General features: G+C 46.3%; 1 protein-coding gene across 1 annotated transcript; it reads left to right on the forward strand.

The window, feature by feature from the left end:
* The first annotated feature begins 753 nt into the window (after nucleotides 1-753).
* PRPF39 (pre-mRNA processing factor 39) lies at nucleotides 754-25,518 on the forward strand. Its single transcript, XM_083515200.1, has 14 exons — nucleotides 754-909; nucleotides 5,404-5,771; nucleotides 6,815-6,940; nucleotides 7,601-7,719; nucleotides 9,855-10,022; nucleotides 10,880-11,045; nucleotides 12,767-12,874; nucleotides 17,225-17,389; nucleotides 17,712-17,838; nucleotides 19,484-19,752; nucleotides 21,120-21,304; nucleotides 21,640-21,714; nucleotides 24,459-24,579; nucleotides 24,811-25,518. Exons 2-14 carry the CDS (start codon nucleotides 5,442-5,444, stop codon nucleotides 24,865-24,867), a joined length of 2,016 nt encoding a protein of 671 aa, XP_083371326.1. The 5' UTR covers nucleotides 754-909; nucleotides 5,404-5,441; the 3' UTR covers nucleotides 24,868-25,518.
* The last annotated feature ends 130 nt before the right edge of the window (nucleotides 25,519-25,648 follow it).

Raw genomic sequence — 25,648 nt, forward strand, 5'->3', positions numbered from 1 at the left:
CCCATCATTCTACCCAGACACTGAGGTCCAGCGCTGAGGGCCTTCTGGCTGTTCCCTCACTGCGAGAAGCCAAGTTACAGGGAAGCAGGCAGAGGGCCTTCTCGGTGGTGGCGCCCTCCCTGTGGAACGCCCTCCCACCAGATGTCAAAGAGAACAACAACTACCTGACATTTAGAAGACATCTGAAGGCAGCCCTGTTCAGGGAAGTTTTTAATGTGTGACATTTTAATCTATTTTTAATCTTTGTTGGAAGCCGCCCAGAGTGGCTGGGGAGGCCCAGCCAGATGGATGGGGTACAAATATTATTATTATTATTATTATTATTATTATTATTATTATTATTATTATTATTATTATACATACATAAATTACCATATAGCATATATTCAGCACAAAAAACAGCTGGACCTATAAAGGGCCCCCATTATCTTCAGTAGCTGAGGGCCTCATCCAGCCTAAATCCGACCCCGATAAACAGGAACCCTAAATACCTATAAGAAATGCTCTGCATCTTATCGGGCTCTTTGGGGGGAGCCCCGCCCTGCCTTGGGAAGAGAGCAGAGCGTGGCGGCGGGAGAAAAACTCTGCACCAGCTCAGAGGCCCGCTCCTCCCCGCCCCGCCCCGCCCGCTCAGAAGGAGGCGGGGCAGCCAAGCCGCGCGGGAAAGCGACGCCCCCGGAGCCCCGCCCCCTCGGCCTCTCCGGCGCCTGCGCCGCCCCGCCTCCTCCCTCTTGCGCCTGCGCCGCTCCTTTCCCGCCGACGGGGCCGCAGCTCAGCTCGGAGCCAGGCCGGAGGCCCGTGGCGCCTGCGCAGTGCGGCCTTCCCAGCCAGTCCCTCAGCCGGGCGGCCTAGAAGAGGCGGAGGAGGCGGCGGCGAGCGGGCCCCATGGCAGAGAGTGCGCTGGGCCAGGTGGGAAAGGCCTGTGGGGGGAAGCGGCGGCGGCGGAGGCCCCGCCGGGTCTCCTGAGGGGGGAGGCGCCGCCTGCCTGCCTGCCTGCCTTCCCGTTCCCGCCTCGCGCGGCGGGGGGAGGGGCGCCAAGGCTCCCTCAGGAAATGGCGGGGGGGGGGAGAGGCAGGTGAGCCCCGCCCCATGGGCCACGTGACGGGGGGAGAGAGGCGGACGCCCCCTGAGGGATTTCCATGGGGGGTCCGGAGGAGAGACCGGGGGACCTGGAACGAGGCCTGGGGGGCCTTTACGGCCTTCCTCCTCCTCCTCCTCCTCCTCCTGGTGGCCGAAACGGACACCCCCCCACAAAAAAAATCCCATTTAAACACCCACATCAACCCTGCGAGGCGGGATAGGCTCAGCGACTGTCGCCCCCGAGGCGGGATTCGAACCCAGGTCCTGACCATCGTGCCCTCCCTGCCTCTTATCCCCCTGGGCCAGGCGCTGAGGGCGGGGGGGGGTTGCAGGCGAAGGAGGGTCCCAGCCCCACCATGGCGGGGGGGGAGAGAAGTTGGGAACAGGTCTCCAGAGACCAGCGCTAGGCCGATCAGCTGCTTTTCATGCCGTGTAGTAGTAGGTTCTGCGTGTCTCTCTCCTAATCTAGGACAAGGGCTTCCTGGGAGGGAAAGTTCAGTTTGCATTGAAAAGGGAGAGAATCATTTGATTTCGCATGCATTTAGTAAACTTTGGAGCAGTCTAAGTCTTCTGACTTTGAACTTGGCACGTTTTCATCGTTACTGTTGTACTCAACGAAATAGAAAATACAGTGGTACCTTGGTAGATAGGTAGCCGTGTTGGTCTGCCATAGTCAAAATAAAAAAATTCCTTCCAGTAAAGAGAAGCTGCTGAATTACAACTCATTACCAAACTTAGAACAATGGAAAAACCTGGTCTGAACAGAGACATTGGATTCTTATCTCACTATACATGACTAAACCATTTCTCACCTCCTCACCCCTTGCCTTTTCCTGTAAGACCTATTGCAGTCGTTAAGAGTCGTCAACAGGCTCCTCTCAGCTATCTGCCAATCTCCCATTCCCACCACCCTTCTGAGTAATACCCCTCCCCACCTTCTCACTATATAGAAGGATCTGGCAACTTCTGTTTCAGTGTATCTGAAGAAGTGTGCATGCACACGAAAGCTCATACCAAGAACTAACTTAGTTGGTCTTTAAGGTGCTACTGGAAGGAATTTTTTTATTTTGACAGTGGTACCTTGGGTTACAGACGCTTCAGGTTACATACGCTTCAGGTTACAGACTCCACTAACCCAGAAATAGTACCTTGGGTTAAGAACTTTGCTTCAGGACGAGAACAGAATTCGTGCTCCAGTGGTGTGGCAGCAGCAGGAGGCCCCATTAGCTAAAGTGGTGCTTCAGGTTAAGAACAGACCTCCGGAACGAATTAAGTTCTTAACCCGAGGTACCACTGTAGAACATAGAAAAATAAAGTGCTGGAAAATGTTCTGCCCCACATTGCAAGTTTTAATCGATTACTGAAATCCCAAGATGTTTTGGTAGCTGGATATTTTGATAGTCTTTCTCCTGCTTTGGAATAAGCCACATGGGCGTGTGTGAAGATTCACCTCCTTAATTGTTTTTGGGGAAGGCATGTGAGGCTTTGCTTATTTCAATAAGACTTTCTGGTCATTGGCTGCAGTTAGTGCTGTTTATTTAGGGCTGAGGCTTATTGCTGCTATTCTTTGTTTTTTATAGGTGGGTTTAAGTGTGTGGACGTTTTATGCTCTTTGTTTTGAGAGTCGTATTGGACATTTTTAATTTTACATACTCTCACCCTAAGGGCCTAAGGTGTGTCACACCATTACACTAAAATACAACATTAAAAACATTAAAAACAAATTACAATTACAAAAGTAGAGTGGGTCCTAAAAACAGAGTAAGCCCGCAATTTACAAGGGGTTACATTTGGGAAGTGTGCCAAAACTAAAATCAGGTTGGGTGCAATGTCAGGTGGGGTTGCCAGAGCCTTTTTTCCCCTGGACACCCACCCCCTTTCTACCCAGTTTTTCAGTTTTAACGATTATTTTGCTAAATGCATAAAGCTGAATGTGCACTGGTTAAATGTGCAAAAGTTGTGTGCTAGAACAGGCATAAGTGTGCAAATGCAGTCCTGGCCACTGCAGAAAGCTGGGCCTGCCGACTTAGGGCTACATCTAAGAGCACACCCAAATTTGTGTTGTGGTTGAAACTTTAATTTTCTTCATCACTGTCCAACCCCTGGAAAAAAATCTGTAATTATATAATTGCTTTTCCTTTTATTCTGAAAGTATTAATTACTTAAGCTACATTTCTCATGTAGAGATGCTGGGAACTGATTTTTACTGTCTCGGTTATAGAAGTGTTGTGATTGATGATCATCATCAGCCTTGATTACAGGTTGTTAATTGTTACCGTCTTGCTCATAAAGCAGTACGGGAGAATGCCCACATCAAGGCCTGACGCTCATTTCTCCTAGCTTGATTAAATTATGTGGGCAAGGCCTTTGGTCTTCCAAAGTTTGGGATTATCACAGAGGTGGTGACGCATGACTCTCAGGGATGGGATGGGGTTTTTGCAACTAGTCTAATTGCACGCTGGGGAAGCCACTTAGCCAAGGTAGGTGCCCCATTTTGCTTTAAAAGCCATTGTGGTTTTGAAGATTTGGGGTTTAGATGGTTGCAGGTTGTCTGACTGTGCAGGGAATAGGGAGGGCGCCAGTGCAGAGCTCTTGGAACCCTTTTCTGAGGTGAGGTGAGTTCTGAGAGCATCTGGGCTGCCTTGCAAAGGAAGTGTGGGAGATGGGCTGGCTAGAAGCATTTGTGCCTGTTGTTACTTACTTGTGTTCAGGGGCTGGCGGGAGATCACTCTTTTCGGCTGGTCTTCCAGAGTAGGGAATGTGATTGTTGTGTGCTTTGGAGGGTTTATGAGGAAAGTAACAGCTGGGGCAAGAAGCTGTTCCAGGGTGTGTGGATGTGGGTTTCGGTTTGCAGGAAATTCAGGAACTGTGAGCGGGAGGAAAGATGAGTCTCTAAAGGGCTAGTCAGAAACATCAAGAATAATTTTCTGATAGTAAGAGCTGTTTCACAGTGGAATGGTCTCCCTTGGAAGGTGGTGGACTCTCCTTCCTTGGAGGTTTTCAAGCAGAGGTTTGGATGGCCATCTGTCAGGGATGCTTTTGCTGAGATCCCTGCATTTCACAGGTTGGATGAGATGACCCTCAGGGTCCCTTCCAACTTGTGAGTCCCTTTTATCTTGTGGGGCTTGAGTTGGACTTTCCGGCTCCTCTACAGCTAGTGGTCTGTGTTTTGTTGTTAGTATTAATAGGATTATTTCAGAGTATCTCAACCAGTTAATTGGAACATTACATTCAGAGAGGGAACTGAAATGCAATTCCGCTGTCATAGTTAGCACAGCAGAAAGCCTACAAGTTTCCCAACAAAAGCGTTAACCTTCATTTGGAGGGCTGCCACTTATCTTTGATGGGTGTGTGTATAAAAGAAAGGCCATGTGGCTGATAAAGTCCCAGCTGTTGGAATGAAAGATAGGCTAGCCAAGAGCTTGGATGATAGTACAGTACTGTCACAGTATTTTATTATTAATAGCATTTCATAATACAGAAGACTTCTATATAGCTATCAGTAATTTTAGGTATTTCTTCAGGATATGAAACAATTCAAATAAATTTACTTTCTAGTAAGTTATGTAGGCTAAGGTTTGGGCTGCAGTGGCATTTTCCAGGTTTGTTTTTCCCCTACTAAACTAGGAGAGCTGGGATTTAAGGTATGAGCACCAAACTTTTTTAGAGTTTGCTTTGTTTCTATCAGTATTGAGTGCGCACCTTCTTCAGATTTTGGTTAGTTCTCTTCGTCTTTGGATGTGTATATGTGTGTGCTTGCTTGTCAATCTCATACTGCTCTCTGCCTCCCCCACCTGCCCTCACCTTCAGATTTATCTGAGCAGTGCAGGTACAGCAAGTGGTATTCAACCAAAAGTTTTACTCCAAAAACGCCCATTGAAATTAATGAACCTACCCTAATCATGTTCCTTAATGTCAGTGGGTCTACACTGAGTAATATCACCCACTGTTTACAAATTGGGGACAGTTCTTAAATTAATTATCTTTAGCCAGTAATTTGGTTTTGGCCTTCAGGCTTCCTTTCTTCTGATGCCAGAGGAGAGAGTCTGAAGACTGTTTGCTTCTCACTCAATACTTGACAAATCCATTGACTAGGAGAACCAAGATGCAGAACTGTAAGTCAGTTTTAACTCTGATATCTAGGATTGTATCCCAGTCCAGCCACTGATGCTCAGGGTGTTTTGGTGCAAGTCTCATTCATTCATCCTTGGTTCTTCACCATTTTTATTCCCCTCTATCTGGGGATGTATAGTGTCAGCTGCCCTTGTTTTAGGAATCTTATCCCCAGCAGATGATGATGACGATGATTTTCCACTTCAACAGGTTATTTTCTAACAGAACAAGAGGAGTGTCTTGTCGCTATGCAGAGTTCAGATCATAAGGAAGACAACAGTAACTTGAAAAGCGAGAGCATGGGCAAGGACACTGATGCCAAGAGTGAGCAACCAGCTGACTTCAGCACGGAGATCATGAGTGTGACGGAGATGGAGCAGTCCCCTGACAACTCTCCCGGCGACAACACTCTGGAAGAAACTACCCAGGACAGTGAAATGGCAGACAATGAAGCTGCAAAGACTGGTGACCCTGAACCTTCATTCCCTCCCGAGTTTGAAAAATTCTGGAAGGTGGTTGAAACTAATCCACAAGATTTCACGGGCTGGGTCTATCTCCTGCAGTATGTAGAACAAGAGGTAAGCAAGTGCTTTGTCTTTTTCTCTCCCATGTCCTCTTTCAAATGGGCAGTGCTTCAGTACGTCAGTGCTGATTTTGATATTTCAAGCGTTGCCATAAAGCCCAAAGCGTTCCTAGCATGCAATGAAATAAACAAGAATTTAAAGTACAGGATATATTAAAGCATCTGATAAAATTACCGGTCATCATCAGCTGGTTCAAAGGTCTTGCAACATTGTCAGGGAGATACTTGTGTTTTGGGGGTTTTCACAGCAGGGAGAGAAAGTTCAAATAATAGAGACAGTTGCTTTCACAACAACTGGGAAGGTCCCTCTGCATGACTAGGCTGTTCTAAATTAGACAAATTAGAAGACTATTTGCAGCAGGCTGTAAATTCTTAGACACCAGTTCTTAAACTTAGTATTTCTTTGGATCGTTGAATAAGTTTTTGTTCTACAAATCAAATCTCTATAACTCATATGGTCCAGCCCTTTGAAAAGAATAGTTCTGGTTCTTTAATACAGATAGCACTAGACTAACGAAAGTACTTCTTGAGAGGGTTTTTTTTTTAAATCCCAAAGGCTAACTTTGTGAGAGGTATCCCTTTCATTTTGGTGGTTTTCACCTGTTGAAAGCTTTCATAAAAATGTTGGTTTTCCATTGCTGGCCAGGATTTTGAGCATGTTGTGGAAGAGCATTCCAGAGTTGAGGGGTAGTGATTGTGTATGCCTGTCTTTGTGCCGTTGTTCCACGGATTCTGCTCATTGATAAATACTAGAAATACTCTTGTTTATTTCTTTATAAGATGGTTGTGAAATCCAGAGGAGGTTGTGATTTCTAAGGTTTGCAGGACTTCTACTTTTCCTTCAACCTTTTCTTTTGTTGTTCATGGATGAAGAATGTCCAGGCAAGCAGCCCCTGTTGGTTGGCTCTTTTAAAAAAAGTGCTATTGTTCTGGATTCGGGGAGGCCTCACTTTTGAGAGAACTTCCTCCTGATAATGTGTGGAATGACTTACGCAAAGTCTAAGACCTCTGAAACTGAGCTGTGTGTTTCCCCCCCAGAACCATTTACTAGCTGCCAGAAAAGCCTTCGACAGTTTTTTTGCACACTACCCATATTGCTATGGCTATTGGAAAAAATATGCAGACCTTGAGAAGCGGCACAGCAACATGAAGCAGTCGGACGAGGTATGTAGGCTGTGGGTTTCAGCTGTTGCTCTTGGGTCCTGTGAGCCAAACACCGACCAAACCACAGAAAGTAACTCTTTGGCTGCCAGTACCTTCCACTCTTCGTACAGGGCTTTCTGTTTGCGCTTGTCCCTCCTTGTGGCACTCGGAGCTAATATCTTCTCTCTTTGTTGGCAGGTGCGTTAAACCTCTACTACAGTTTGTCAAGCTTTGCAGTGCAAGCGTCTGCATTACACTGCAGCTTAACAAGTAGGGCAGGGCTTTTCTGTCACTTACGTTATACATTTATTATTATTTCGCAAAATTCGAACACTGTGGTTGGTTTTGCTGGTCACCATTGCTACATCTTATTGCATTTTTGGTCAGACGCTGTCATTGGTGCTCTAAAGGGTCTGTGCCCTATGGTCTGTACCCCAAAGCCTGCCCACACAGCCTGGTCAGATGCAGGGACTGCTGCGCTTTGAAGATCAAGACTCCGCACGTGGAGATCAGAGCATTGCCATGTTCTAGCCAACCTCCACCCAATGGTAATGGTAGATTATTTAAACAAAATTCCAGTACATTAGTATTTCTTAAGGTTCACCGGATAACACAGTGTTGCCTCTCTCTTGCCACCTAAGTAAGGATTCGAAAAATAGCCTTTTGGTGTTCTCTTTGTAGGTATATCGAAGGGGACTCCAGGCAATACCTCTTAGTGTTGATCTCTGGATCCATTACATAAACTTCCTCAAGGAGACGCTGGATCCCAGTGACCCTGAAACTGTTGGGACCATTAGGGGGTAAGTTGTTTGCAAAAACAATCCAATATAAACACCCTGTGGGGTGGAGTTTTGCGTAGAGCTGTGCTCGGTCATGTGAAAAACAGCCTTCTCATTTTCCACCTGAGTTGAACAGAGGGCAGGCACACGGCTTCTGCTATCCAAGCTCCTGGAGTAGACCATTGGGGTGTGAAATTGAAACTGACTCGTCTGAACTGGTCTTGGGAGACCTGGATGTAGATCTCTGCTCAGGCTGCAGCTCTCAGCTTGTAATGTCTTTGAGTTAACAGCAATTGGGGTGGAGAAACTTCCTTAAGGGACACATTCTTCTGTGGGTCATGTGCCCTGCATGCCAGTATGCCTGGAAGCACCCCATGCTCATTAATGCACACATAGAGGTTTGTTTTGTTTGGGTTATTGTTTTGATTATGCATTTTGTGTTTTCATCTTGCATTTGTATGGTGTGAACTGCCCTAAGATCTAGGGATAAAGGGTGGTATACAAACAGACAAATAGATAAAATAATAGTAGTAGTAGTAATTTCTTGCCCACATGCCACATCCCATTCATTCATATTGTCTCCAGCTTGCATTGAGGGGGAAGACTCCCCCCCCCCCGCAAATGCAAATTGCCTGCATCAGGACACTCCAGGCATTAGAAGTGGAAGCTTTACCCCTTTGTCCCCTGCTGCTGGGGGGTAGCCCTCCCCACCCTGACTCCTGTAGTTTGGAACCCTGAGCGGGGGGGGGGTATTCCCATTGGAATGAAAGGGAAGCCGTCACCCACTCCGCCCAGCATGCAAACTACTGATACGGGGACCTGTTTGGGGCTGCAACCCAAGGGAGTGGGGAAAGGATCAAAGCCTTGTTGTTCCCCATGCCAAAGTCCTGATCTGGAGTAGATCTGCACTGCAGGTGGCTGGACTAGATGACCCACCTCCCCAGGGGCCCTTCCAAGTCTGCGATTCCACGAAAGAAATACAGGCGCCTGCCATTTGCTGTGTTTCTGTGCTGGCCAGGGCAGAAGAGAAGCCCTTCCATCTGCATCCAGCGTGGAATCCTCACTGGACAGATGGAGTCTGCAGGGCAGAGGAACGTTCCCCATCCATGCCTTAAATTGAGGGAGGGGCCAACAAGGATTAAAACGCATTATAGGCATGTTTTGTAAATTTAAAAAAATGGTTCACACAGAATATTTTCTGGCATTGCACGGTGATAACTGATCGTTTTCTGTGTCATCACAAATTTCATTCTTTTCAACAAGAGGGTGTGGAAGTCTGCTTTTAATACCTTCTCCCAGTTTGGTTAATGAAATGTGTTCTGTGTTCACATTTTTCACTAGTTGCTGTTAAAGCCAGTTTGTCAACTGGACAATTCAGTCAAATTGAAATAAACTTTCATGTCACCACATCCTTAGTCTAGCGGTCTTTTTGAGGGTGTTGAAGAAAGGGTATTGTTTCGAAAGAGTGAGGGAGCTTTTTGTTAAATTTTACACTGGTTTGTCTTCGGATCTTAAAATTTTTACATTGTCACTGATGGAAGGAAAGCGCTTTTGATATTTTGCATCAGTTCAGGAATTGGGGGTATAGAATATTGCAGAAATGACATCTGAGCCAAAATCGCCTAAAAAATGAACAGTATCAAATTCTATCAGAACAGTCAGATTTAAAAGGCTGATGATGACTGTTTTCAGATAAACTATGGTTTTGCAAAATGTGAGCAAGCCCAGTTTCCCCCTCCGCTTTCCCCTCCTCCCCTTCGGAGCCTGGAAGGTTTGGTTTAGTGTCCTGGGTCCAGTCTCCAGTGCCATCTCCAGGCAGGGCTGGGAACAGCTCTCTGAAACCCCCGAGAGCCATAGCCAATTCTTGTGAACAGTGCTGGGTTAGATGGACCAGGAGGTGGATTTGGCATAAAGCAGCTTCCATTTATCCCTTTAATTAATTTTCATACCATCCTTCATCTGAAGACCACAGGGTGATTCACAATTATTCATAAGACAGAGAATTTTGGGTGCTATCCATTAAGCAGCCAATGAGTGCATGATTTTGCCATGTTTTATTTTTTAGTGAGTGGGAGAAACTCTAGCCACCTGAGCAGGATCTGTGCTCAGGACTAATGAAGTATTTCCATGATGACATAAATTGTCTTACCTCCCAGGACCTACGAACATGCAGTCTTAGCTGCAGGGACAGATTTCCGCTCTGACAAACTCTGGGAAATGTATATAAACTGGGAAAATGAACAGGCTAACCTGAGAGCAGTGACTGCCGTATTTGACCGCATTCTTGGGATTCCCACCCAGCTTTACAGCCATCATTTCCAAAGGTAAGGAGGTTGTTAAGGTTGAGTTAGTGTTACACTTTTGGTTTCTGTAATGTCCTATTATTGCAACACTGAAAGGCCTTGAAGTTGTTTTAAACAAATGCATTGTTAGTTGCATGTGTGTTCTGGTTGTATTCTAAAGGAGGAAATTGAGACGACGTTACACCTGAGCAGTGTAACTGTGAAAATGTCATGTGTAGTGGAGCATCTAATAATTTTCAGCACTTTATACATGGCATTCATTATGATGATGAGCACTTATAAATGTTCTGCCAGGCATGTATTCTCTGCTAGGTAGCATAATTTTATCTGTCCCAGAGAAATAGCTTGGCATCTGTAAGAGCAGTTCAGCTACGGAAAGCCCTGGTAATTCCTGATAGGGTGACAAATCTTCTCCTTGGGCACAGACGCTTGCTGTGTCATTGTGTTGTCTGTGAGCTGGTTGATGGGCACAAACTGGATGTCAATTTCTTAAATGCTTCCCAGGGGTTAAATTCCTGAATTTCTGACTAACTGCAAGTGTGAAATAGAGCAGCAGGGGTGGCTTTCTGAGTTATTTGTGGTAATGCAGCTGAGCTTCAGGGCTTCCTTTTGGAAGATGAATAAGCTCCTAACAAGCAACTTAACATCTTATGTTAGTGGGGGGGGTGTTTTTGTAATATGTGATTATAAAGAAGAGCAGATGAAATGAGAAAAGGCGTTTCTGGAAAACAAGGCCAGCTAGTTGCTTATTAAGAAGTAACAAATGCAACACTTGCTGCCTGGGTTCTTCCTAGAGCAGTTTCGTTGTGGCAAAGAGCTGTCCAGTTTCATCTTAGAACAGCCCACAAATTCATTCTCATTCTCTCTCTCGACTGTAGGTTCAAAGAGCATGTCCAGAATAACCTGCCCCGGGACCTTCTTACCACTGAACAGTTTATCCAACTGCGCAGAGAACTCGCTTCTTCCAATAGCCATAATGGGGAGGATGCCCCCCCTGGAGATGACCTCCCTTCTGGAACTGAAGATATAACTGACCCTGCTAAGGTAACTGTGCATAGCTTGCCCTGTTTTTTTCCTCGGGGTTAATAACAGCAGTTTTGCATAGGCCTAATTTATTCAGCTGCTCATAAAACGCCTGGATCTTTTGCTGACTAGAGCTCTTTGAAAGCACATTCAGAAGCCGGGCGTGTCTGTATCTGGTGTCATGTTTCCGCATTTGCCAGCTGCCGTCCTTTGCTTTCTGCCTTTAAAGTTATTCCCTGCCTTGTCTCTCACCCATAGCAGCTCTCCATATTCCTGTCCTAGTTTTAGCACATGTGCTTCTGAAGCCTTTCTTCTTGATTCTGGTTAGAGTAGAGCCTGAACTGACGCAAGATCTGACCTTTAGCATTTACAGTGGTACCTCTGGTTACATACGCTTCAGGTTACATACGCTACATGTTACAGACTCCGCTAACCCAGAAATAATACCTTGGGTTAAGAACTTTGCTTCAGGATGAGAACAGAAATCGTGTTCTGGCGGCGCGGCGGCAGCTGGAGCCCCATTAGCTAAAGTGGTGCTTCAGGTTAAGAACAGTTTCAGGTTAAGAACGGACCCCCGGAACGAATTAAGTACTTAACCCGAGGTACCACTGTATTTATACAAGTAGTTTGCAGGCAGGGTCTACCAGTTTTTGGCCAGCATTGCTGTTGAGGCAGATTGGTAGTCACCTCAAACCCACTTCCCCATTTCCCCCCTTTTTTCTGGCTTGGTCACTTCTTCATTTCTTTCTAAATGTCTTTAGGTAGCAATATCCAAATCCCTCCTTCCTGCCTTTCCTCAGCAAGGAGGGTTCTGTTACGGGTTCCTAAGTACCCTGATGATGTAGCTACAAGACATGTTGTCTTATGGAAGCTTTTGCCAATTTTACTGAACCTTTTTATGTTGTATACAACCTTTATATACTTTTATGAAAAACGCAGATCATAAATACTTTAATAAATAGATAAAGCCCTGCCTTACTCCCAGCTGAGGAGGTGGATGGATTACCCTCCAGCTGTTGGGACGATTCCAGCTCAGCTCTGCAGATTCAAAGTTAAGGGGAAGGCTGGCTCCCTGTCACAGGAAGCAGCACCTCAGGCAGCAGAAATGCTGGAGCCTGTTAGCAGTTCCCTTCACCAAAATTTGGAAATGCTAGAGTTCCTTCTTTCAAAAGATGGGGATAAGGAGAGCTGTCACTCCGTGTATTTGAGACAACAGTTCTGTGGCAGGGCCTGTGAAGCACAGCGAGCAGCAGAAGTGCCGTGCAGGGTGATCCCTACCCCTTTGTTGTGGGTGTTTAGAAGAAAGAAGGATATATAAGCAGCTGCCAGACCTATAGACCAATGATCCATCTAGCTCAGTATTGCCAAATCTGACTGGCAAGAACTCTCCCAAGATTCTCAACCAGAGGTCTTCTCCTGTTACTTTAGGTGGACATAACAAACGTGGTACCTTGAATTTGGAAAACTTGAATTCTACCCTTGAGTTAGGTACTTGTTCTCCTTCGCTGTGGTCAGACTAGAGGTTTGTCCTTAAGAACTGGATTCTGCAGATCCCAGGTGCTGTGCTGGCAATAGAGTCCAAGGACATCACATTTCAAAGTCCCAGCCGGGCAGATTTTCTGGATCCCCTCTTGAGCACTGTGTGTGCTTGCTTCAGAAGGAAAATTTTGAAGCTCACTGCCTCATAAAAGCGTGTCTGTGTCTGGATTTTGTCAAACCCTTTCCTTTCTGTATTTGTTTAGCTAATCACTGAAATAGAAAACATGCGTCACAGAATCATTGAGATTCATCAAGAAATGTTCAATCACAATGAGCATGAGGTCAGCAAGAGGTGGACCTTTGAGGAAGGGGTAAGTTCCTTTGCATAACATGCTTTTGTAATTCCGTGGAGGAGGAGGCGGCAGCAGTAGCCGCTTTGGACTTCCATGGAGAAGCTGTTTCTGCCATTTGTGGGTCATGTCCAAAACAGCTTGTAGTTGAAGCGCACAAACTTACCTTTTGAGCTGCCATCTGGTTCCACAGACTTCATCCACAAGACTTGCTAAGCGTCAGTTCTTCTTATGCTTGCTAAGTCCTACAGTTCTTCTTATGCTTGCTAAGTCATTTGTACAATGAAATAATGGCTTGCCTAAACAAAAATGTTTTTAGCAAGCACTGAAAAAAGTACAGTGAAGGTGCTTGCCTGATGTCCATAGGCAGGGATTTCCTACGTGTAGGTGCTGCCACACTCAGAGATTGACTTCTTATGTATTACACGGCACCTGCTAACAGTGCTGGTTCTGCAGATGGAAGCAATCAAGTGGGCATATATAAGGCAAAGTGGTCTTGCAAGTAAACTGATCTCAAGCTGCCAAGATAAAGGTTACACCTTGAACCTGAACCTGTAGCAGATTGAATTGGTGCAGATCTCTGAGCCAGAGGTATTACTCAGAGTGACAATTCTACACAGAGGTGCCATTGCATCAGCATTTTTTGTGGTTGCCTTACGGGAACTTTCCCTGTTTCCCTGTCTGCTGCTTGTAGGCAGGCCCCCTCAGTGATGAAAGAAGAGTTGTTTAATCCCTCAGATAGCGCATGCCCGACAAACATGAGATTGCAGCCTTATCTCTTGCTTCCATTTGGAATTTCATGTGCATTCTTTGCTTTCTTGCCCTCAGGATTGCTGTATGTGTGTGATGTGTAGTATGTATTGTCGGAGTCATTTTATTTAGCAGTTTAAACCGTCTGAAATATCAAAGGTGCCAAGTTCAGGAGCTTTACATTGGCCCAAGATTATTTCTTCACTGTGAGGGCCAATAACAGTGTTCTCATCTGATCTCCAGTTGGCTTAGTTTGCATAAAGAGAAAATGAACGGTCTCCTTCTATGACAAATAACTGCAAAGTGCTGTTTTGAGTAAATGCACAACCTCTAGACTGCTGGGTGTGGTAGGTCATCAGTATTGCTAGGCAGGGGCCCTGACTTGAAAGCAGCAGAATGTAGTGACTCCCTGCCTGGAGGGTTAGCCACCAGGAGCCCAGGGCAGCACTAGCCGCCTGCCTTGGCAAAGGGCTTCCTACCCTTAAGATGACTTCAAGCGGAGTTAAGGTTATCATAACTTTCTGTCTAGAGCTTGTCTGTGGTGGCGGCTTTTGGAGCTCCACCTTGGAGGAAGAGGTGAGTGAAATGGGATGTGTTGCAATCCGTCAAGGCCACCCAACTTGGGCAGGTCCTAAAGCAAATTCATACTCTGTAGATAAAGATAATCCTGAGTAACTCGGGTGTGGCTCCACATCCCTTTGTATTCCACTCAGCTTCTGCTGCGGTCAGCAGACTTTAATTAACAGCTTTGCATTCGACTGGGAGTATTTTGAATATTAGATACACATTTAATGGGCCAAAGTTCAAGCTTTCTCTTGAATCCAAATGGCAGAGGGATGTACCTGTATAGTATAGCTTTTTCATCCTTAATACACTTAAAAAATAAAAATCCAGAGGGATTGCTGTGTTAGTATATTGCCACAAAAACAGCAGAGTCTTCTTGCATCTTGAATTGCGGTTCCGGGTGTCCAGTTAAGCTTTCTAATCCTACCCTTCCCCAATGGCGTTCAGGCAATGGCGTCCTAGCAAGTTAGACTAAGGTAGGGGTGGAGATGTTGTTGATCTCTGGCTTGTATCAGCCCCAGCCAGCATGGCCTCTGTAGTCTCATGGTTTCAGTTTTTTAATGGCCCTTGTATACACCTTCATGGCTGAGCAGGGTTTGCAACTGGGGTCCCCTATTTTGAGGTTCAACACAGGGCATTTTTGGAGTCTGCACTACACTTCACTGATTGCTCATTTAATTTAAAATGTGTGGGCTGCTTTTCTAGAAAGTGCAAGAAAAGGTAAAGGGACCCCTGACCATTAGGTCCAGTCGCGGCCGACTCTGGGGTTGCAGTGCTCATCTCGCTTTATTGGCCAAGGGAGCCGGTGTACAGCTTCCGGATCATGTGGCCAGCAGGACTAAGCCGCTTCTGGCGAACCAGAGCAGCGCATGGAAACGCCGTTTACCTTCCCGCCGGAGCGGTACCTATTTATCTACCTGCACTCTGGCGTGCTTTCAAACTGCTAGGTTGGCAGGAGCAGGAACCGAGCAACGGGAGCTCACCCCGTTGCGGGGATTTGAACCGCCAACTTTCTGATCGGCAAGTCCTAGGCTCTGTGGTTTAACCCACAGTGCCACCTGCGTCCCAGAAAGTGCAAAACAGAGTGCAAAAAGACCAATTTCACTGTTGTGAAAAGATCTGCACTGGCTGCCCATCTGCTGCCAAGCCGTGTTCAAGGCCCTTGTATTAATTTACAAAGCCTTGAACAACTTGGGTCCAGGGCATCTGAGGGGTTGCCTGAATCCTTATATCTCATCTCAGTCACCAAGATGATATTTAGTGGCGCTGCTGATTATCCCCCAAGTTGGAGCAGGCTCCAGTATTATTGGCCCAGTCTTGAGGAATGCTCTTCCAGCATAGATTCAGCCAGTGGTTTTTGTATTAATTCTGAAATGTTCATTGAAAACTTTCCTATGCCCCCACCTAATGTGGACAGTTAAAGAAAAAAATAATTTCTGCTAGTTAGCCAGTGATCTGATATTTTTGTTTTTTGTAGTTTTGTAATGCTCTGATACTTACATTTTTAATGAAATTGCAGCATTTTTATAAATGTAATGAGACATGTGGGACTTCTTACCAAGACAACTGCTTCTGTTGTCTCCTTTGATGCTGCTTCTGTTCAGGGTGTTTGCTTGTCCATAGGCTCCAAAGAACGTGGGGTGTAGGAGAGATGAGATCCGATCTCTGTTGGATACTCTTAATTGGCTTAATAGCGTCTCAAGATTTCAGAGACAAGTGGTTTTTTAGGTGTGGCCATTAAAGAAGCAAAAAATTATAAAATGGGATAGATCTCTAGATACCCACGTTCTGCTTGCTTTACCCTTCTAACTTTGTGTCTGAGCGGTTGATTTTTTTAAAGTCCCATGATCCTGTTTCTGCCGTCTCACCCAGCAGTGCTCTCCTCTAAGGCAGGGGCATCCAGTCCACCATTCTTTTTTCCAGTGGTGGCCAGCTAGACATCTCCAGGAAGTCCATAAGTGCAGCCTGAAGGGAGCAACTTCCTAGCAGTACAGAACATTTACAAGATGGAGTGGTTTAGGAGTTCTCCTTTAGAACACAGAGGGTGCTTAGAAAAGAAGAATGCTTTGGCCCAAATTTGAGCAAAGGTTGTATTTTGGTAATTGGGGAGGACTTTTGGGCAAAGCCCCCCTCCTGGTGGCCATGAGATAAGAAGACAGGCCCTTTTGGATTGGTGATGATTCAAGAGTAGGAGGCAAAAGGGTACCAATCAGTGGGCAATTCTTACAATGCAGGGAGGTAAGAAGTTGGGTTCCTTAATGGCTTGAGGGTGTGCAGGGTTGGGGAGTTAAGGCTGAAAACCAAAGCAGATTGCAAAGAGCACCAAAAAGATTTCTCCAAAGTCAGTGAATGAGCAATGAAATGGCAAATGAGAATCGGCTGAAGTGTAAAGGATGCACATGAGGCACAATGAGCAGATTATACTCTCTAAGAGAACCGTAGAGGAGGCCTAGGTTTGGCAACAAGAAGCAATGGAAAGAGGGATCTTGGAATGAAGACATCTGTTTGGCCACCTTTGAGACATGATGACTCTTCTGTGTTCTTAAGGATGCAGCCACTTATTGAATTGAAACATAGCAAGGCTGAGAGCTGTGCATTCTTATTGGACCCAAGAGTTCTGTGCCTGATCTTTGTTAGGTCTTTCTGTATAGGGAACTTGCTAGCTTGGTCAGCTGTTCTTGAAACTACACTTCAGGGGTATAGGGCTGATCACACATTAATCCATGTATAAATTAATGTGTGGAAGGAGGAACAGTATTATTCCGGAGGTCTGTCCACGACTTGTGGAGGGTCTTCAAACTTGTGATTGTTTCCAAGCTGGGCGCATGGAGGCCTTGTTCACAGGTTTGGAAAAATGTAGGGGGAATAATGTGATCCACCTCTCTCCTCCGCATTCACTTGTATATGGATGTGTTGATTCTGAGCAGGCCTTCGCTTAGATAGCAGCAGGTTCCAGTTTCTCACGTGCTTGGCGGGATTAAGTGGCAGATGAAAGTTGTTTTGTCGCCACTGTAAAACTGGTTTACTTTCCGTTCCCTTGGTTCTCCTCCATTGCAGATAAAACGACCTTATTTTCACGTTAAACCTCTGGAGAAAACTCAGCTGAAGAACTGGAAGGAGTACTTGGACTTTGAGATTGAGAACGGGACTCATGAGCGAGTGGTGGTCCTCTTTGAGCGCTGTGTGATCTCCTGTGCCCTCTATGAGGAGTTTTGGATCAAGGTACGGGGCGTGTCTCCCACGCACAGCTCTCTGCCTTTGCAAACATTGATGATCAGTGACTAACCTTCTGTACTCTTGTTTGAATGTTGTTCATGTATAACTATATCTGTTGCATTAGGAGATGGTCTGCTTGCAACCAGATTTGACAGCTGCATATGCCAACTTCGTTGCCTCTCTTCGTCCCTCCTTACAGAAACTAGTCTAATGGTTCAATAAAGGTGCTGAATGGGTTTAAACACAAGAATTTTATAGTTCTCTCAAGTATTTAGCAGCCCAGAGTAAGCTGTGAATTGTTCAGTCTCTGCTCTGTCTTCAAATGCAGTATGCCAAGTATATGGAGAACCACAGCATCGAAGGAGTGAGGCACGTCTACAGCCGGGCCTGCACGATACACCTCTCAAAGAAGCCGATGGTGCACTTGCTCTGGGCAGCCTTTGAAGAACAGCAAGGTGAGTGAGGAGCCGGGTCTCCTAGAGGAAGGAATGGGTAGCAGAGGCATCCTTCAGCCAAACAGAACGGCAGGCTCTTGGAGGCTCACCGCTCAGTCAGTCATTTTCTCTACAAACTTAAATGCCTCCTTGTAAGCCACTCCATGAAGAAGACTATAACAAGAATAAAAGCAGATGAGGATACGTGCACTTTTTTCCTTGCCACAGGATAAGAGTAAATGTAAATGGTCGTAGACCATCTGGAGATACTCATCTCCGTATCCCAGTATTTTGATCATTTGGCAACCCAGGAAAGGTTGCTCATCCATGGATGAAACAGCCACTGCAAATTCTGGAGAAGTGAATGAGGCCCTATAAACATTGAAAGTAGGGCACATCTTGAAGGTTCAGGTCTTCTGCTTAGGACCGTGATTGGCATCTCAGCGATCAGACCTGACTGAAAGACCAGTGCTGTACAGAGGATTCAAGGAGGTGCTTAATGCCATATCCCTGCTGTAACCCTGTTGACTCCTCCTCTCCTAGTAGCAGCACTTCTTAGGGTCTCTTTCCAGTATCCCTATGGGGATTACATGCCTGCAAAATAGGAACACTTGCCGTTTTCCTCTAACCTCACTTTGCAGTCTGTGCTAACGTTGCTGCTTCTCTGAATTGGTTGCAGAGCCTGGTTGGAAGAAGAGATTATGCAGATGCTAAAATTTAGCAAAGTTTGTGGCTCTAGTAGCTGGTAGTAAAATGTAGATCAGGGTGTATTTAAGTGTCTGTATCTTATGTTTGAAGTTGAGGATCTTTTCCAGGACATTGCAGAATCTGTGCATGGAATCTGCTGGGTGTGTGCATACGCAGACACTTGCCACCCATGACGACTGTAATCAGCCCTCCTTGCAGGGAGACTCCTGTTTTTATCTATCTACTCTCAACCTCCGCACATATGAGAGTACACCTTGCTCCTCTCCACGAGAGTGCCAGAGGGCTTGGCAAGAGGCGGAGGAATGTCTCCTGCTGCTTGGAAGCGACTTCCACTATTCCCGCCTTGAAACTGCACCACAAAGGAGACTCCTGAGGAGGGCGCTGTGTGTGCTGCTGGACAACTCAAGGGCTGATTCATGAACACCTGTGCATTGATTCTCTTAGTTTGTTCCAGTTTCTCTGTTTGGTGTGAAGGAGATATTCATACATATGGGTTACATACGCTTCAGGTTACATATGCTTCAGGTTACAGACTTCTCTAACCCAGAAATAGTACCCTGGATTAAGAACTTTGCTTCAGGATAAGAACAGAAATCATGTGGTGGCGGCACAGGTGCAGCGGGAGGCCCCATTAGCTAAAGTGGTGCTTCAGGTTAAGAACAGTTTCAGGTTAAGAACGGACCTCCAGAACGAATTAAGTACTTAACCCGAGGTACCACTGTAGTGGGTTGTTGCTTCCTACTTCTCAGGAAGGCGGGAATCAAGTGACCTGAACAAAGTCTGGTGCTTGAAGCCCCCACCTCCCTTTCATGCCCATCTGAAACTTAACTCAGCTAGAGTTAAGCCAAAACTGATCTTTGGGTACCTGGCAGGGAGTTGTGCAGGAGGACCCCAAGGGGCTGTTGGCTGATTCCAGCTAGGTGCCATTCCACACCCACACATTTCCCCTTGCTTTTAGGGAATATCAATGAAGCCCGAAGAATTCTGAAGACCTTTGAGGAGAACGTTTCAGGCCTGGCCATGATCCGCCTGCGGAGAGTGAGCTTGGAGCGGAGGCATGGGAACATGGAGGAGGCTGAGCACCTGCTCCAGGAAGCTGTGAAGAACGCCAAGTCCAGCTACGAAGCCTCCTTCTTCGCGGTCAAGCTCGCTCGGCACCTTTTCAAAATCCAGAAGAACCTCCCCAAAGCCAGGAAAGTGATTCTGGACGCCATCGACAGAGACAGGGTAGGCAGCTCTCGGAGGAGGGCTAACTGGACCCCTTCCTTGCCACCTCTGCCAAGGGGCTCCCGTGCCTGGCAACAGTGATGACGACTCTTGACTCTGCAATGCGTCTTGCTGCAACTTGGAGACACCAGTCCCTCTAAACTGATGTTGCCAGGCTCCCTTCCCTACACACCATGCCCCAAACTCCAGGCTTCCCACCAGAGAAGAGCTAGCTTGGCATGGCAGTGTCTGGGGTGCCAGATCCCGGGGCTGTAATGTGGCCAGGGGTGCAGCTCTCTCCCTTTCCCCAGTTCCTGGGCCATAGATGTAGATGCATTTCCAGAAGAATCAATAGAGACATTAAAATGGGAAAGGAGCCCCATACCTCACGGCAGAAGACCCTTCTCAGTACTGGCTTAAGGCAGCGGCAGCAGGGGGCACTCCAAAGTTCTGTGCATTACAAATACAGTGGTGCCCCGCAAGACGAACGCCTCGCAAGACGGAAAACTCGCTAGACGAAAGAGTTTTCCGTTTTGGAGGTGCTTCGCAAAACGAATCTCCTATGGGCTTGCTTTGCAAGACGAAAATGTATTGCGAGTTCCTGCGGGGGGGTTTTCCTTTCCTCCCCCCCTTTTTCTAAGCCGCTAAGCCTCTTATCAGCTGATCCGATAAGCTGATAAGCCGCTAATAGCGCTAATCCGCTAATCTGTCAATGGGCTTGCTTCGCAAGATGAAAAAACCACTAGACGAAGAGAATCACAGAACGGATTCTTTTCATCTTGCGAGGCACCACTGTATGCATATTTATGTTAGATTCCATAATAAACACATAGAGGTGCACTCACTAAAATTCATTTTTTCAAGGCATTGAGATCCGGTGCATGTCTCTAGGCAAGCAAAAGTTTTTCCTCCTCAGGAAGGTACCAGCCCCTCCCTAACCTCCTGCAAGACTTTTGTGCCTTGATTGGGCCAGGAGGTGGAGGGATAATTCTGGTGTTCTAAGATGCACCTTGATGATACCGTGAATCCCTGAGGAGAATGCCGAGAAGACTGGTGCTCGTGGGATTCTTGGTTTGCTGTGCGTCTGCCTACTTAGAGGATCTTGTGCATGGCTAACTTGAGCCATCTGATTTTTGGAAGTGTAGTTGCAAATTAGTCCCGGCATGAAAACATTTCTGAAAGTGGTGGTTCTGAGAGGAAGAGGTCTTGCATGCACAGCTTACTCCCCCTGCACCCAAGCAGAGGCTCCACCGCTGACATACCCTTCAGACATTCTCTCCTGTAATTTCAATATATTTAGCTGCCTCATCATTGCGGTTGTAATAATTGGTGTACTACTCTTGAATATTGCCATCTGAATGTTTCTGTATTGTATTTATTTTGCCTAGGATAACCCCAAACTGTATCTCAACTTGCTGGAAATAGAGTACAATGGAGACCTGAAACAAAATGAAGAGAACATCATTGCGTGTTTTGACAAAGCGATCAGTGGCACGTTGGCTATAAAAATGAGGATTATATTTTCTCAGCGAAAGGTGGAATTCCTTGAAGATTTTGGTCTGGATGTGAACAAGTGAGGTTTTACATGTGCTTAACAGCCTTAGGGGAACTGGGCAGCATCTGAGCCCATTTTAATGCCTATTAATGGCATGTACGCTGCAGACAAAGTTCAGGAGGGTTGATGAGAGGCCATTCTTTGTAGAAAACTGTTCTTCCTGCTAAAGGTTGCCGAAATTCTGGCCCTGGGAGTAAGTGGGGTTCTCTTCACTGATGCCAACTTCAGTAGAGGATTTAAACTACTGTGATCCAGTTCACAAACATGCAAAATGGAAATGTTTCTGCATCCTGCACTGACGAGCAGAAAGGCCTAACCTGCCGCCTCTTTTTTCTCCCCTCTCCTCTTTGCAGGCTTATGGATGCCTATGAAGAGCATCAGTCCCTTCTGAAGGAGCAAGAGTCTTTGAAAAGGAAAGCAGAAAATGGGTATGAACTGTCTTGTTTAGCAGAGAGCAGTGAGGGTGTTAAGGCTTAGCTGCAAAAGTCTGTCCGGGCTGCCCTACTCCAAACTATGCATTTTGGTTCACCCAATATGACCATGCTTCCTTGGGGTGGGGGGGTGGGGGGAGAGACACAGACGGACAGACAGACAGGCCAGAGTGGAAGCTCTATTCCCGGATGTGCCAAAGAGTTTTTCTGAAAAAACTGCCTCTGCATGGAGGTGGGCAGTCGAGAATGATCTGATGCGCCACTTTTGAAAATGTGCCTCATAATAATAATAATAATAATAATAGTTGTTGTTGTTGTTGTTGTTATTTATTTATTTATTTATTTGTACCCTGCCCATCTGGCTAGGTTTCCCCAGCCACTCTAGGTGGCTTCCACAGAGACCAAAAATACACTAAAATGTCACACATTAAAAGCTTCCCTAAACAGGGCTGCCTTAAGATGTCTTCTGAACGTCAGGTTGTTGTTTATCGCTTTGACATCTGGTGGGAGGGCTTTCCACAGGGAGGGCGCCACCACCAAGAAGGCCCTCCGCCTGGTTCCCTGTAGCTTTGCTTCTCGCAATGAGGGAACCGCCAGAAGGCTCTCAGAGCTGGACCTCAGTGTCTGGGTTGAACAATGGAGGTGGAGACGCTCCTTCAGGTATACTGGACCGAGGCCGTTTAGGGCTTTAAAGGTCAGCACCAGCACTTTGAATTGTGCTCGGAGATGTCCTGGGAGCCAATGTAGGTCTTTCAAGACCGGTGTTATATGGTCCCAGTCACCAGTCTAGCTGCCGCATTCTGTTATTAGTTGTAGTTTCCGCCTCACCTTCAAAGGTAGCCCCACGTAGAGCGCATTGCAGTAGTCCAAGTGGGAGATAACCAGAGCATGCACCACTCTGGCCAGACAGTCTGTGAGCAGATAGGGTCTTAGCCTGCGTACCAGATGGAGCTGATAAACATCTGCCCTGGATACAGATTTGACCTGTGCCTCCATGGACAACTGTGAGTCCAAAATGACTCCCAGGCTGCGCACCTGGTCCTTCAGGGGCACAGTTACCCCATTCAGGACCAGGGAGTCCTCCACACCCGCCCGCCCCCTGCCCCCCAAGAACAGTACTTCTGTCTTGTCAGGATTCAACCTCAATCCATTAGCCGCCATCCATCCTCTAACCGCCTCCAGACACACAGGACCTTCACCGCCTTCACTGGTTCTGATTTGAAAGAGAGGTAGAGCTGGGTATCATCCGCATACTGATGAACACCCAGCCCAAATCCCCTGATGATCTCTCCCAGCGGCTGCATGTAGATGTTGAAAAGCATGGGGGAGAGAACCCTGAGGCACCCCACAAGTGAGAGCCCAGGGGTCTGAACACTCATCCCCCACCACCACTTTCTGAACACGGCCCAGGAGAAAGGAGCGTAACCACTGTTTAACAGTGCCCCCTCATGTTTAAATGCAAGCACTCGAGAGCTTTTTACTCTTTTCCCATGAAGCATTCGAAGCAAAGGAGGCAGCATTCAAGCAGCAGCTCAGGTTCTTCAAACTTAGGAAACTTCCAAGGCTGCTGTTCATATTAAGGGGTGGCCAGGCGACTGGCTTCTTCTTGTGCTGAAGATAGATGAGGAGCAGGTGGCTTTAAGTTTAACGGCCCCCCTCCCCGGGTTGATGGGATTGAATAGCGCCCAAGGCTTGAATTCCTTGTCAAGTGTGTAGCAGGGTTTCTATGCTTCTGGCAAATGACATTTAGTTATTGGGATGCCAAGTCTTTGTTTAAAAAACTCGCAATGTAGCACACGACAGTAGAAAGACATCTCCCCCCCCCAAAAAAAAAACCCCACATAAATTAATATAATTAGCTCATCAGAATCAGGAAAAAAACCTCCAAACAATAAAAGGAGATAATCAATAGCTTGAAGGCCTGAGCAAATAAAAAGGTATTTGCCTGGCATTGGAAAGACACCAGATTTGGCGCCAGGTGAGCCTTGCTGGGGTTGAGGGTATTCCTTGTTGGGTGTCGCAGCCAGAAAGTCCCCCTCACTGATCACCTCCTGCCTTAATTTCAAAAGGTTTGGGGTGGGGACTGTTGAGGAGGGCTTAGATGCTGGGGAAACCCAGCCAGATGGGTGGGGTATAAATAATAAATTATTGCTGCTGCTGCCATTATTATTATTATTATTATTATTATTATTATTATTATTATTATTATTATTATTATTATTATATTTTGGAAAAGGCAGTCCTTTTAGAACTGAGGAATAAGATATAATGCTTTTGTAAACAGCTTAAGATGTTTTCTTACAGTCAAGTGCTATATAGGTAAAGGTAAAGGTTATATATAGGTTAAATAAAGGAAATATTTCAGAGCAGAGAGGCAAGTGCAGTATCTCAAAGGGAGGGGCCTGGATCCCTTCCTGAAGTGGGGGTCAGGGGAACAGAGATGTTTTGTTCTCTCTCTCTCTCCCCCCCCCCCCAAGGCAGGTGAGTTGTCCTGCCCTTACAAAGTGGGCCACCATTTGTCGTTCCCTAGAGGGTGTGGAGGTGACAGAAAGGGAGCTAGGGGTGCCAGAAGCCCCCTTCTCCACCAGCTCCTTACCATGCTGGGATATCAGACAGTGGTGTTAAGATTCGAGGCAAAGCAGACCCAGCGAGTCGAGGACTTGCTAGCTGGCTGGTGACTTTTCCATCTCTGGGCCCTCTGCTCTGTCGAATAACAGCCGCGCATTTCTTGCATCTTGCAGCTGCGAAGAGCCAGACGAGAAGCGAGCGCAGGGTGACGAGGCAGCTCTGGCATCTGGGCAGATGGCGGACGGAGACATGCAAGCCAACCAGGCTGCCTACAACTACAACGCTTGGTACCAGGTGAGCAGCGGATACGGGGAAGTTTTTGGGCTCCCCTTTGCCACGCAACCCCTGCCAAAGTCAAGCTCTGCCATGACAGGGATTCAGGCTTTAAAAATGCCAAGGGCCTCTGCACCTGCAACATTGCAGCGGTGGAGCTGTTTAGCTCTTGGCCCTTGGCAGAGTTTTGCGCAAGTGTGGAAGGCGCAAAAAGTTTGCTAACCCACCTCCCCCTTTTGCTTCCTCCTCTAGTACAACTACCCAAATGCATGGAATTACGGACAATACTATCAGACCTCTTCCACCTGAGCAGAAGAACAATTTGAGCAGAAGCGGGGTGTGAAAGTGTTTTTGGTTTGTTTTATATATATATATACATATATATATAAATGGGGATGTGAACAGACAGTCACACAATCCTTTTGTGTTTTCAGCATGTGCGGTGAACTGATGTCCACAGGGTTCTTGTGACAAATTCTTGTATTAATTGGTATCTTGCTGTATACATAGTTTATCAGGATTTCGGCTTTCCTGTTACAAAAAAATCCAAGAAATTCCAATAACATCTGTTGAATGCTGGCGAAAGTCGGCTCTCGGCAATGATCTGAAGGCGGCTAGAACAGGTTCGCGCCACTCCGGGAAATGGTGCTCTATGTGAGTTTCCTGCTCCTGTCCCTGAATAAGTTTCAAATCTACACCCTCATCCAGGTCTGTTTTGGCTTTGAGTTTACAGTTGCAGCATCCAAAAAAAGAGAGATTTTTAAATATATATATATATGTATATGGGTGGGTGGGACTACATAATGTGGAAGGGCATCTTTTGGATTTAAAGAAGTGACAAATGAAGTGTGTTGCTAGAACCATGCTGTGTTTGGGGTGGGTTTTGTATTGAATTTTCATGTATAAGTTTAGAAAGGTTTGTTTAAAATGTCCTTTTTTTAATAAAATTGTGCAAATTGAGCTACTTCTCGTTTCTTTTGGTCTTGAACAGTATCACAGTTGTCAAATATACTACCTAATAACACTTCAGAGGCTCGAAAGCTTCTACAGCGCAAGAATATGTTTTTCTCGTGAGAGAGCTACAGTCTAC

Source organism: Podarcis liolepis, assembly GCF_965112155.1.
Source record: "Podarcis liolepis genome assembly, chromosome: 1".
NCBI lineage: Eukaryota > Metazoa > Chordata > Lepidosauria > Squamata > Lacertidae > Podarcis > Podarcis liolepis.